Below are 14,190 nucleotides of genomic sequence, written 5' to 3'. Positions count from 1 at the left end.
AGCACCAACAATTTAATGCATTTTATAATATATCTTTCAACATGATGAATGAGAACCTAAAAGGCAGAAAGACAGCCTAAGTGAAGCAGTATGATTTCAGGATCCACCTTTGAAGTATTCAATATTAGTCAGAACCTTGAAAAAATGGAAAAGTCCTTAGATGTGATAATATGCCTGCTGAAACTTTAGAACAAGAAGACTTAGGCCTCAGTTTCTTCATCTATAAAATGAGAGGGGGGAGGAGGTTCACTAGGCTAGACTAAATTATTTCTGCCGTCTCTTCTAGTTCTAACATTATGCAGTTCTAGCAGATTCCCCCAGGTTGGGAAGGGAAACTAGTAAGACCAGTAGTTGTGGTGAAGTAGAAATAATACTAAACTTGGAGTCGAGGCATTAGTTCTTTTCCTTACCCAAGCCTTGCTGGAATAGGGATGAGGAAGGAAAGGGAAATTGGGGTGAAAGAAGGTGGAATTTTACCTTTCATGTCTCTTTGAGCCCCAAATGCCATGATTTATCTGCCTTATGTTGCAAGGAAAGTGCTTTTATATTAGGGACAGGGAGATAGGGAACTAACTGCGCATTGGCTGGGTGTCTCCATGCTGAGTCTGGCAGCCACTGGTGAGGGATGTTATCGAGCGGAATCTTGCTTTTGTTTGAGTTGGATCTCTGAAGTCCCAGCTCAGCATTTGTGCTGACTGAGTGCCTGGGAAGCTTCTTAACCTAGGGGAAATAATATAAATCCACAAGATTTTAAAGAAGGAACCATCACTCACTTAAAGAAGGAAAACAGTAAAGCTGTTGAAGACATATCATTACTCTACATTCTTGTGGTAATAGCCGTGTCAGCTTTGTTAACCACACATATTGAGATCATTGTGAATTTAGGCTATAACTGGATATAATGAACATAATATTTGATAATGTGACATTTGCTGTCACTTAATAGTTTTGAGTTTGTAAAGGTTATTGTGCAAGGAGCTATTTATTTCTTCCTAAGCCAAATGCTTAAAATTTGGTCAGGCAGTTGTCAAGTGAAGACCAATGTCTAGGCTAAGCAAGATTTCCTGTAAGGATGATTAACTATTCTCTTTCTATTTTAAGAAAATAAACAACAACTACCATTTGAACTAATGTGTAACACCTCATATCCAAATCCATCATTGCTCATCAGTGTCAGGGCAAATCCACCAAATACCTGTAAATGTCATTTCCAGCTTTGTTCATTAGTCTGATTGTTGCCTCATCCTGTAAGTTTTCAGCCTTGTACTCAAGTGTTTATATCTTGTGGGATCCAAAATATCATTTGGACAGTCTATTTATTGTTAGCCATCCTTGCTATATGACCCTGTCATCATATCTGTGTGGTGTTGACTTTGTATTTCATTTATTGGATGTTTCCACATTTTATACATTGTTCTACAGTTTCCAGTGATATTTGAGACTATAATCATACAGCATTTAAAAGGGTTTTATAAATCATCATGAATATTTCCAAGCTTATTTTCTTGAGAGGCTATGTCGGTCCCTTAATGGCTAGAGAATAAAACTTGGTTTTATGATGGGATGTCCAACAGTCATCCTTCCAAAATACCAACTGTTATAAATTTCAGGGTTATGTGTAAGCTACTTAATTGGATGTGTTTGATATAATTCAAAAGAAAGTGACCTTATTGAATTGGTAGAGGACACACAAGCACCTGAATTCATAGGAATTTAGATTTGGAGTTGGAAGGGTGCTTAGAGGTCATTTATTTCAGTCCTCTCACTCTATAGGTGTGGGAAACTGAAGCCCAGAGATGTGAATTGACTATGCCCCAATATCATATAGGGAGTGAGTATCAGTTCACATTTTCACCCAAATCCAGTCAATTCTATTAGAGTTTATAATCCAGATTTTTAAGAGTAGTGATTGATTCGGCCAGTATGTTTAATAAATTTCTTCCTCAAACATTTTATTATGCTTAATGTGTAAAGTTATTTTTTTTATTATTTTTATTTTTATTTTTTTGCTTTTTGGAAGGGGGATGGCTTGGTGGTTGGGATTAAGTGACTTGCCCAAAGTCACATGGCTAGTAAGTGTTAAGTGTCTGAGGCTAGATTTGAACTCAGGTCCTCCTCACTCCAGGGCCAGTACTCTATTTACTGTGCCACCTAGCCACCCCAGTGTGTAAAGTTCTAATGCTAAGTCATGTAGATTAAAAAATAAATATAATTCTTTTTTTTTTTTTTAAGCAATCGGGGTTAAGTAACTTGCTCAAGGTTACACGGCCAGTTATTATTTCTGGGTGTGGTGCTGAGTATCTGAGCCCGGATTTGATCCAGGTCATCCCGACACTGGAGCCAGTGCTCTTACTCGCTGAGCCACCTGGCCGCCCCTAAGCAATTGGGGTTAAGTAACTTACTCAAGGTTACACGGCCAGGTGTTTCTGGGTGGGTGCTAAGTGTCTGAGCCCGGGATTCGATCTCCAGGTCTTCTCAACACTGGAGCCGGTGCTCTTACTCACTGTGCTACCTGGCCGCCCCTAAATATAATTCTTAATTGAAAAATAATTTGCAACTAGGAAATGCCAAAAATTGGTTTCCTGACCAAAGTATAAATAAACATTGAGGAATGTAAGAGAGCAGTTAGCTTCATATCTCAGTATGTTCTTATATATAACAAAGTCCGATTTTTGTTTTTATAAGCATTTCATGTTTATGACTAAAGTAGGCAAAATTTTAAAATTAACATGCTTCCTTAACTTTATTTGTAAGTTCTTATTGTGTTAAATATGATCTTGTTTGTTGATGAAGAAACAAATTCAGAATAAATAATTTGCTTTGTTAAAAATTTAACTGCCTGTTTTTTGGTGATTGTTGTTTTCCTACTAATAAAGTATGGTAAAAATATACCCCAAATATCAATGACTAATCTGTTGGATTGAAAATTGTTTGCCTTCAAAAGATTTTTTATAAACATCAGTTTGTTAGTTTTGGTTTTCTGAGGTAGCTGTGAAATTAATTGAAAAGGTATCAGTTTAAATCATTTGTTTTAATGTACAGTATATACTTCGTGGAAATGAAATGTCTATCTCTGAGTTGTTGTGAATGCATATTGAGGTTATATTTTGTAAGAAGTGTGCACTTTTTGTAGAAGAAACACATTTTAGCCTTCCATTTCTTGACTGGTAATTTAATCCTAAAGTTATTCCATACTGATTATGGCCAATCTTGTAAAAATATAACATTTTAATGAAAAGATTATGCCCCAGACCAAGTCTAATTATATAGGATGTGATAAGGAACTTAGAAGCTCATATACAGGATAACTGCTAGAACTTTGGAGAAATGGTATCAAAAGTCCTTCAGAAATCTTTTCTAGAACTTTATGCAAGTGACTCTTTAAAGTGTACATACAGAAAACTATGCCACAGAAACAACAAGGCATTATGGTTCAAAAGCTAAGTTAATAGATACCTCCTTTGGCATCTGTACACAGCTAAAGTTTTCCATTATCAGTATAGAATTCAAAGCTCTCTTACTAATTGAGAAACCTAGCTACCAAAGAAGAATCTATAAAGGACAATTACTATCTTTAATCTCACTGCTGGGGGTAACTACATGAACTCTAGCTCCAGACAAAATAGAAAGTTTACATTATAGAGTGCTGAGAATATCTAATTGCTTCCATATCTTCCAAGACTAGATTTTCATCTTGCTTTTTAAAGTATTTAGTCATTATTATCTACACGGAAATAATGCAGTTTTGGCATTTAGTGGTGAAATTCCTTCCCTAATCATTCTCAAAGAGTTCCTGAAAGTATCTAGAAAGTAATTGTCAGGGAGTAAGCAGAATATAGACTTAAGCAAATCTTTTAGCCTTTCTGGTCCTCAGTTTCCACATCTATAAAATGAAGGGGATTAGATTAGATTAGATGCCCAAGGTCCCTTTTTACTCCTTTGATCCTATGAAGTCTGTAGGATTAAAAACTGACTCCTGGCAGAGGACAAAGAATACCTTATGAAGCCTTGGAAGAATGTTTTGGGTAAGAGATTTGCTGAGCTGATTAAGATAGATTAAAATTCAATTTTGAGTTAGGAGGAAGGAAAAAGACCAGATAAAAATATAAAAACTGAGATTCTATAGCTGTGTTATCAGACTCAAATAAAACCAGGGGCCACTGATCCATTCATAAGGATCCCTATGGACTGCTTAGTGACTTAATTTTAAAATGCAGTATTTTGTAACTAAATAACTAAAACATAGTATGTATTATGTTTTATTTTGGTTTTTGCTTTTTTTGGAGGGCAATTGGTGGTAAGTGACTTGCGCAAAGTCACACAGCTAGTAAGTGTGACAAGTGTCTGAGGTCAGATTTGAACTTGGGTCTTTCTGACTCCAACACCAGTGCTCTATTCACTGTGCCACCTAGCTGCCCCTGGACCTCATTCCTTAGGTCATATTTGTTGTAGAATCTGGGTATTCAAGAATGTTTAGCTTCATTGCTAGAAAGTGTTGGTAAATTACATTTCTATAAATACATATTTTTTGTACCAGTTGATATTATTATTTAAAAGAATCCTGTGCTATTTTGTAAATGCCATTCTTCCACCCTTCCCATTAGATCTCTTTATCAGGTTTTCTTAAATTCTTCCTATTCTGAAGCCCTGTTAAGAGATTGCTTTTAGATTTTTGGTTTTGGTTAAATGTATAAGGCAAGGATTATTCATTTATCTGGACATCATCTGCCCATTAATGGTCCACCATAATGTAGCCTCAGAAGACTTTTCCAACCTCACTAATACATTTTGTCTCCTTCATAAATCCTGTGCTTCAGCTGAACAGAACCACTTACTGTTCCCCAATTACATATTGTATTTCCCCTCCTTCATATTTATTTTATTTATTCATTTTATTATTTATTTTATTTTTCTTTATTCACTCTCCTGCCTCTACTTTGAATACCTTTGTTCTCCCACCCTACCTGTTCAGTATTTACCTTTGAGTAAATTGAAAATCATGAAATTTTTTCTTGCTTCTGTCTTTTATCTTCTCTCCTCCTACATGGCAAGCTCCAAAGGGTCAAAGGCTGTTATTTTGTTATGTGTTGTTTGTTTTTAAAAAAACATCTCCCATAGTGTTTAGGAAATTATCATGTTTACACATTGTGGGTACTGATTTTTTTGTATAATGCTATAGGAATTTCTCATTTGTGGGGTTACAGGAGACATACGTCTTAAAATTCAGATACTAATGGAATTGACTTATTAAAAATAATAAACGTAAAAAACAAAATGGCTTTCCTCAATAGAGTCTCTGTGTGAGTTGTAGATGCAGAAAGAAAGTATGTGAACTTGATAGAGAAATTAAATTAGCATTCAGAATTATTGACTGAGGCTTTATGGGATTGGTCTTCAGATAGGTTAGGTCAGGAATATTTCTGTGGGTGGGACCCTTTGGACTGTAGGGAAGGAGGACTTTGGACACACAACAGAGGAGTGGATATAGGGACCAGCAAAGAAGACCTAAGTATCCTGAAAATTGAGGTTGAAGGTGTGAACTAGAAAACCTGAAGTAAAAATCCATGAAGAGCCTGATCAATGACTTAATCTGCATCCCAGTAGCATAAGTAACAAGACTGTCTATAGATATAGAATGGGGCTGAAAATGTAGCCCTGAGGAGAGCAAAGCAAAACAGGCCTTCAGAATGGGAGTTGTGTCGAATCCTCTGGGCAGCAGCCCTGGGAAACTTGTAGAGGCCAAGAAGGCCCTGTCTTTGTTGAGTGTGTTTTGTAATGGTTTTTTATATGCACAACCTTTAGGTGGAGATTTTATGTGACCCAAGAGTATTAGCTGCATTAACAGCAGTGGTAACTCCTTGATAGGAACTGTAGGTTTGCGTTTTCTCATTGAAACGTTTCTACTCCATAATCATTTATGTGTGTCAGTCTGATTAATCAAGAGCCTCATATTTGCTAAATGGCATCGTCCGAGCCATTTGGCGCTTTGTTTCATGTTTTCCTCTAAGTGGAGAGCAGTACCTCATAGACAGCTCACAAAGTAGTATCTCTGACATCATTTGGGTTTTTATATGTCATTTCTAGCAGTATCACTGGCTACTTTGCTGTCATTGTTATGGTGTTACCTTGATATGTCAGATGTTTTCAACTGGTTAGTTAGATCATTTAAGTCTGTGGGTAATTGCAGGCACTCCCAATTTAAAAACAAAGGCTTAACATACCAGCAGTGCATGTGAATAGTTATTTTTCACCTTATGTCCCTCCTACCACACACATATTTCTAAATTGCCCTCTCCTGTCAAACTATTCCTTTGGCAATTAATCATTATTCTATGGAATCATAGATGTAAAGCTGAAAAGAGGCCTCTGAAGTCATCAAGTGCACCCCCACTACAACCTCTTCCCCTCATTTTAAATATGCCTGAAGCCCATAGAGGATCTCTGTTACCTTAGGAGAGTGACTTATCCTCTCTGGGCCTCACTTTTCTTGTCTTTAGAATCTAGTGTGAACTAGACAGCTTCAGAAGCTCTTTCCTAGCTTCACACCCAGTATCCCATGATCCTTTGCTTCATTGGCAGAGGTAGGATTTCAGACCAGGTCTCCAGACTCCAGATCAGAGCTCTTTCCACTGTGCCCTGCTATCTCTCAGACAGCTCTTTATATTGTGTTGAAATGTTATTTAAATTTTGTGTTTTTAAAAAATGTTTTAACTTTTGTGTTTCTTGTTTTCTTGATTAGATTGTGAGCTCTGTAAGGGCAGAAACTTTGTCTTACATGTCTTTGTATTCTCACTTCCACAACTCCAGTAGCAGCTAGCACAGGGACTTGCATGCAGTAGATACTTATTAAATATTGTTTTGACTTAATTTTTTTTTTCAATCTTAACAGGCCAGTTTCCCTCCTCCAAATTAGATCCATTCATTTGTTTCCATGGTGCCTAAGAATAAAAAACATAGTATTAGAACTCAAGAATGAATAAGCGGTATATAGAAAATACTTTATTTTCACATCCATGATAATATTAGAAATTCTGAGGTTTTGAAAGCTGAATAGTTAAGTTAGCTTATTCTGTCTTGTACCGTAATACCTTTAATATGGAAAGCTCAAAATGCTTTACACATTTTATTTGTCCCCACCACATCCCTGTGTGTACAGAGAAAGTGAGCACAAAGTAACCCTTAAGGCTCATAAATAATTAAGGAAATCCATACAGTTGATCTGTGAGAGAAAAAAATTTGATTTCCATATTCCTAATTGGAGACTGAGGAACCCAGGTGATTGGGTTAAGTGAGTAAACTTCCCTTCCTTGGTATTAGAAAAAGTGCCTCAACTCTTGGGCTATTAGGGATCGATTTACTATACAAGTACTTTAGAAGTGCATTCTGAGCTACTATATGAAGAGAAAGAGAGAGCTCCTGTCACTTCAGGATTTTAACGGATTTGTGGGGGTACCTCCTCGACCAGTATAGATCTTAACCCTTCAGTTCTTCTTACGTGTCCTTCTTTTGTATATCCTCCCCTCTGTCCTCCAGAGAGGTCAGCCAACATGTTGGAGACCTTCCAAGGATCTGTTGATAGCAATAAAGTACCCAGGCTAGTCATCTCTTACCTGTTGTTCTTTTTTAGATGAGTGACCCATTCCATTCTCCAATTTTGCTATTCCTGGATGATGTCTTTTTACATAGTTTCTTGTACATAAATCAGTATTAAAATACTTAAGCATTTTGTGGTCTCATCATTGACCTTAATCCCTCCAGCTATTGGTGTAGATTGCTATCCATCTACACCTCTTCCTGTTCAGTTCTTCGCTATATCTTCCTGTGAAACTTGCAGGGGTTCCACTCCATTTCCTCTGGTGTGACATTGCATATATGCAGGTGGAGCATATGAGTCGTCTATGTTTTGGCCGTCCCTTTCTTTCATTACTACTCTAAACAGGCCCCCTTCTTTTTTCATCAGACATTTATCTGGTATCCTTTACTTCACTTTTGCACGATTCTTTCCTGAGATATGTCATTGCCATTTGGGTGACCTATAACCATCTTTTTTTCAACTCATGAAGCAAAGATGAATGTTATAAAACCCCAGTGAGTTCCCTTAACATTTCTCTACATAATATAGTTTGTAGTTTTTTGTAACTTTCCTGGGAAGTCTTCATTGCTAGGAAATTTCTATTGTCTTATTTGAAAAATATCTTAATTTCGTTTTATTGATTAAAGCTTGCTTTGAAGGGAAGAATGCTACAGTTACATTACTGTACGTGATATGGCCACCAGCATAATTTATAGTTGAGTCTGTGTTAGGATTATGACCCATGAAAGGAATCTTGGTAACTGGGTTGTGGCTGGTGGGAAATCCTTTTCTGGTAATTGTCAAACTAATTTTGTTCTCTGAGTCAAAAACTGCTTATTGTAATGTAGTACCCAGTCCTCAGTTTCTGTCTTTCTTTATTCTTCTGTTTCTTGCCTCCTTCCAGACCTAGGCCTCATATTCTCTTGGGGTTTTATATTTCATGGTATTTTGACCCACAAAAATGAATTCACAATCCACAGAATGAAAGCATAATACATGGATATAACTGTGGATGGATTAGTAGATTTTTAGATTTTAATTGCAAATAGTTATAGATAGGTTACATGTATAATACAAAATAAATTTTAAAAAACCTAGGTTTTATAAATACTTAAAACCATATAAAATCACCCCATAGTGACTTATAATCAGTTTCAAAGATTATTTTAACCTATAGTCAGTAGTATCTTTGCTTTCAAAAGAATAGTGGTGTTGTCTTTTGTATTTTAGCGAGTTTATTATTATTATTATTGTTCAAAAGGCATACAGTCAGGCTGTGTATACTGTAACTCTTACCAACTAGTTGGACTATGTAGATTTGGAAAACTGGTAACTCATCCCTTTTTAGGAAATACTGTTTCATTTCTTAGGTTCTGTAATGGAAGGTTTCTATAGAAAGTTTTCATATTGGTAGGGAATTATCATACATTTGATGGTAAATTAAAATATGCCCAGAAGACATTGGCGTTCTCAGCAGATACATAGCACTACTTCGATTGAGAAACCCATTTGAAGAGAGTAGGCAGTCTTTAATTTAATTATAATTTATTATAATTTAATATTATTATAAACAGTCTCTTAGCCCTGATTCCCACCCTTGAAATTAAAGGAAACACCTTTTTCCCTCCCCCCAGTAGAATGTAAATAAACTCTGAGAGCAAGGGACTTGTGGGGTTTGGATTTTTTTCTGTTTTCTGTTTTTGTTTTTTCAATTTTTGGTATTTGTATCCCTAGTGCCTACTACAGTGCCTGGCACAGATGAGGGTATTACAAATGTTTGTTGAATTGAATTTTTTCAAATTGAAATAGCCCTTGCTACTTTCTCCCTCTGAAGTGCATCTCCAGTTTTACAATTAAAAGAATTTGTGATTGCTTCCTTTTTCTGTTAATTGACATGGTTTTTTGTTCTTAGATCATTCTTGACTTTCCATTTTGATGAGCTCAGAAATAAGCCTTTATGTTCAGCTTTGTAACCTTTTTGTCCTTTGGTAGAAAAGAACAGCTTAGCAATCTGAACACCTCACAAAGTGAACCTTCATCTTGTGACAAAATTGTGCTCTAAAATATTGATGACAAAAGTATAAAATTATGGAGAAGCTACCTAAGGGAACTCAGTTCCCTGCCCTTTAAAGGGTTACTTTTCCCCTTTTGTTTCCCCTCTGAGCTCCTAATCACTTAAAATCCCAACCAATTTTATCCTGTGAGAGGGCAACCCATAGTAAGTGCTTAATACAAAAAAAAAAAAGAAAAAATCCCCGCCCACCAAAGAAGGACATATGTTTCTAACTTCAGCTTTTTATTTTTTTTTATCTTTCATTTTTTGTTGGTAAATCTCCCAGACAACAACAGTTCTGTAGAGAGTTTAAATATGAAGGAATGGCAGGACGGGCTAAGGGCACTTCTACCCAACATTAACATCAACTTTGGTGGACTGCCCAATGCTTCTTCCCCCTCCAACGCCAACCACAGTGCACCAACGTCCAACACTGCCACCACCGACAGCCTGAATTGGGACAGCCCTGGCAGCTGGATGGACCCCGCCATCATCACAGGTAACGTTCTTGCTCCTTCAGCTCCACTGACTACCATCATGCTGGTGTTTAGCACAAGTTAAATCAGCAGCTGAAAACTCGAGTTATTGTAACAGTGGTTTCTTCTACATAGTCTTCCTTTCACAAAGCTGCAAGCGCCGTGCGGCCTTGTGGAATCTATAGGTGTTGTGCGTACTTGACTTAAATTAGGGCTTTCTTTGTGTACCTAATTCTTTTCCTAAGGCAGAGTGCCTAGTACACTTCTATAGGTCCAAGTAGGTGTTACTTCTGACAATGTGTGTATAAAATAAAGGTCCTAAGGCACCAAATGGGCTGACTTGTTCTATTTTAAAAGGGACATACTCCACTTGTTTATAAAGCTCTCTTTTATAAGGCTATTCTATTTACTTATCTATCCCTGTTAGAAAGGGAAAAGTACTATTGAGAAATTTCTCCATAGAATTACTGGAAATCATTTTTGTCCCTCTGCCTTCACAGAAGAGCAGGGACTAGGCCCCTGTATTTGTAGGGGAAGGCATGGGCTTTTTATACCAATGTGGGTATCCTCAAAAAAGCCATGGTCATGGGGGAGGGGGAAGCAAAAGATTTTAAGGTTGTTTGGGGATGGAAAGTATGGTTTAATACGAGTGTAATACTTGTACAAACTAATCACATTTTCTGCTTGTTAGGTTAACTTCATGTTTCTGCATAAATTCAACAGTTCTTTCCCTTTTCTTTCCTTTTCAGGTATCCCAGCATCAACAGCAAATAATTTAGACTCTCTTCAAGATGACAATCCTCCACACTGGCTAAAATCCCTTCAGGCCCTCACAGAGATGGACGGCCCCAGTGCTGCTCCCTCACAAACCCACCACAGTAACCCCTTCAACACACAGATCCCTCTGCACAGAGCCAGCTGGAATCCTTACTCTCCCCCTTCAAATCCCACCAGTTTCCATTCCCCACCCCCAGGCTTTCAGACCGCCTTCAGACCACCCAGCAAAACCCCGACAGATTTACTACAGAGTTCGGCACTGGACCGCCATTAGGGAAGGAGAAAAAACCATTAGAAATGCAGGAATTGCCCCGCCCTGTCTCCTCCCTCTCAATTTACCCACAGTACCCTTCTCATAACTTTCTTTCTGAAGAATCCAGTTCCTGATCAACTCTTTTTTCCCTTTCCTCCCATCCCCCAGATGCAATGCGATCACAGGGTCAATACCATCTTTTTTTCTGTCATAAGAGTTTTTGCTGATCCAGTGTTTAACCAACACTGTTGATTATTTCCTAAAATGCCTTTTAAGGAGGAGAGAGAGAGAGAGAGAGAGAGAGAGAGAGAGAGAGAGAGAGAGAGAGATTGAGAGATTGAGATTAAAGGGCAGTCTCGATACTTAGAAAATTACTGTTTGTCTTTTGCACATAATAATGACATTTTCTGCATAGCAGAAAATGACGATTAATCTATAGGGAAGGTCATGTAAATGAATAAATGCAGAATCAACTGCAGTTTCAAAACCAAATTAATTTAAATAAGATTGCTGAATATATGGGGGGAACAATGGTCTAGGCATCTGTCTTATATTCAGCATATCACTATGCAGGGAAAATGCTTCTTTTATTTAATTTTAATTTTTTTTTTGGCAAGTTGTCAGGGGGGACTTGATTATTTTTAAGCAAGAGAGTTGACAAGGGAGTTGATGGAAAGACAAATTGATCTGTAGCAGTAACTGGACTGTTGCTCAAGAGTTCATAAAGAAGGGGAAAATGAGATTTAGACAATTTTGGCTTTAGATTCAAAGTTAAAAAAAATTTTTTTAAGTATTCGATTTAATACCTAGCATATAAAAAATATAATTATAAGCAGCTGAAATGCAAGTGATTTTTTTTTTTAGTCTTTCTGTCTCCTCTATCAGTCTCTCTCTCTCTCTTTTTTCCTTTTTTTTTTTTAAGTTAAATTCACCTGACTAGGGCACTCTGGGATAGCACTGCATTGGGGCCATACGATCACCATCAGGAGTGAAACCTTTGACCTCCTCTGCCTGCAGCTTTTACTTAACCCTGTAGTTTCTGGACATTTGTGCAGTATTGAAAAGACAGGAAAAAAGGAAACATAAACATGGTTATAACCTGACGCTAAAACTAAAAACAAGGAAATGTACCTCTTTCTTCAGAATTAAAACTAAAATCTTAAATAAAACACAAAACTTGATGATCTTTGGTTTTTTTTTCCATTTTTGTTTATATTTAACATATGGGTTTCAAACAATTGTGATGATCAGTCAAGTGTTGATTTATATTTCCATTTGTTAGAATGGGAATTAAATCTTCAGCATGTAAAGGAATTATGAGATCAAGAAATTGAAGAAGACCATTTGGGCAGGGGCTCAGTTCTTGCTATTCCCCCTGGAAATCAACATATCTGACCATCAAGATCTTCAGCAACTTTAAGCAGGAATCATCCATCCTTACTACTGAGGTCATGTAGAGAACCCTCAAATACCAAATCTTCCTTAACCCACTTATATCACTGAGTGTTTGGTGGGACAAATAATGTCATACCATTGAACAAGATGATATTAGGCAGAACTCAGGTTTTCCTGGTATCAGGAAGGAATCTGCCTGGTTTCTGTCTAGCCGTGGATTAGCTAGAGAAATTCAAATCTCTCGCTGTTGCACTTTCAGCCTTGTGCCCCGTTAAAAAGGATATTTACAGCTTGGATATCATTGCACAGATCTTCAAAATCATAGCTCCATCCTGTGATACATTAGAGGGTGGAATTGACCACCTGGCCTTGGTTTTCTTATATTTGTACTGTACTTTTTCTAAAATGTTTGATCTTGCCCTTAAGAGTATTCTAAGACATGGAGTTTGAACACCTTGCATATGGAAAATACTAATCCAAATTAAAACTTTGTCATCATAGATTTGCATTGGTCCAATGAAAAAAGTGATACAGTTGTGAACTTGTTTACTTTGTTTTTTAAGCCAACTCAAAACTATATTGGAATTAGATACTTGTAAAATGTATTTATGCTGTTAAGGCGTCAACTGGGCCTTGGGTAAATCAGTGGAATTGTTGCCTCTTTCTGTAAAATGATTTAGCCCTACCTCTCTGTGATATTAAAATTTAAAAAAATTAACACTTGAAAATACAGACTGCTAAATGTGCTGTCACATGTTTTCTGGGCTTCCAGAAAACAGGCTTTCAGCACCGATGTTTGTTTTTGACACTGAAAACTATAATGCATGTAAGATGAACAAGCTTTTAGAAGTCTAATTCAGGGCATCCTGTGGTGGTTCGATGTTAGTCAGATTTGTATCCTAATTCAGATGAAGTTACCTTTGGTTATCTGAGTGAGAGCTAAGTTCATTAGTACAGACACTTAAATATTGAATCACTGAAGTCATCATTGTCTGTCTACTCATATACTTTTATCCAGTTCCATTGGCATGGGGTACTAAACAAATAAGAGTAAAGAATGTTTTCTTCACCCACACGAGGCAGTCAAGAGAAATTGTCTTCAAAGGGATAACTCCTTGGAAAGTTTTGTCAATGCTTCCTAATTAAATGGGTGTGATCCGAAGTAGCTCTTGTATGTACCTGTGATTTAATCATTCATCCACTGATGCAGATGGCCTGCTTGCCTGTAACTTTGTAGAAGGTTGCCTGGGGGATTGAGAGAAGTCATTTGTCCAGGGTCACACAGCTTGTTTGTGCAGAGGCAAGTGGAGGACTGAAACCCAGGTCATCTTTACACCATGACTTCTTCTAGAAGGGACTCTTTGAGGTGATTATTTCTGGCAATCAATAGTGACCTACATCATTTGGAATTTTATTTCTAAGAACTATAAGGAAAATCATTGTTCTAAAAATCCAGGACAGTCCTAATGATAACTAGGCCTTGACCTGTTTTGGATTATAGGTCCAGAGCTGGATATTTTCACAAGAATCTGTATTGGTAAATGGTTTGTTAGCAGGCATATGTTTGTACTCTTTTAACCCTTTCTACCTCCTACAGCTTCCTTTACCAATAATCTATAAAGGGAAGCAGGTGCATGATGAATAGAGAATTTTGTGAGCTGAA

The 14,190-nt window shown here is 37.0% G+C and overlaps 1 protein-coding gene across 4 annotated transcripts in view; it reads left to right on the top strand.

Moving 5' to 3' along the window:
- Window positions 1-12,318, top strand: part of CNOT4 (CCR4-NOT transcription complex subunit 4) — a 200,847-nt gene extending 188,529 nt beyond the window's left edge. For 3 of the 4 annotated variants that reach the window (XM_069087290.1, XM_069087291.1, XM_069087289.1), the window contains 2 exons: window positions 9,913-10,125; window positions 10,852-12,318. In XM_069087290.1, coding sequence (XP_068943391.1) covers window positions 9,913-10,125; window positions 10,852-11,153 — 515 coding nt within the window. In that variant the 3' untranslated portion in view covers window positions 11,154-12,318. The remainder of the gene's footprint in view (window positions 1-9,912; window positions 10,126-10,851) is intronic. The other variant, XM_069087292.1, reaches the window with a different exon arrangement.
- The last annotated feature ends 1,872 nt before the right edge of the window (window positions 12,319-14,190 follow it).

The sequence above is a fragment of the Petaurus breviceps genome, unplaced genomic scaffold (genome assembly GCF_028583685.1).
Source record: "Petaurus breviceps papuanus isolate PSGF00001 unplaced genomic scaffold, PetGlider_PUasm1.0 181, whole genome shotgun sequence".
NCBI classification, from domain to species: Eukaryota; Metazoa; Chordata; class Mammalia; order Diprotodontia; family Petauridae; genus Petaurus; species Petaurus breviceps.
Note: the sequence above shows the minus strand (reverse complement) of the source record. Positions and strands in the feature narration are given on the sequence as shown.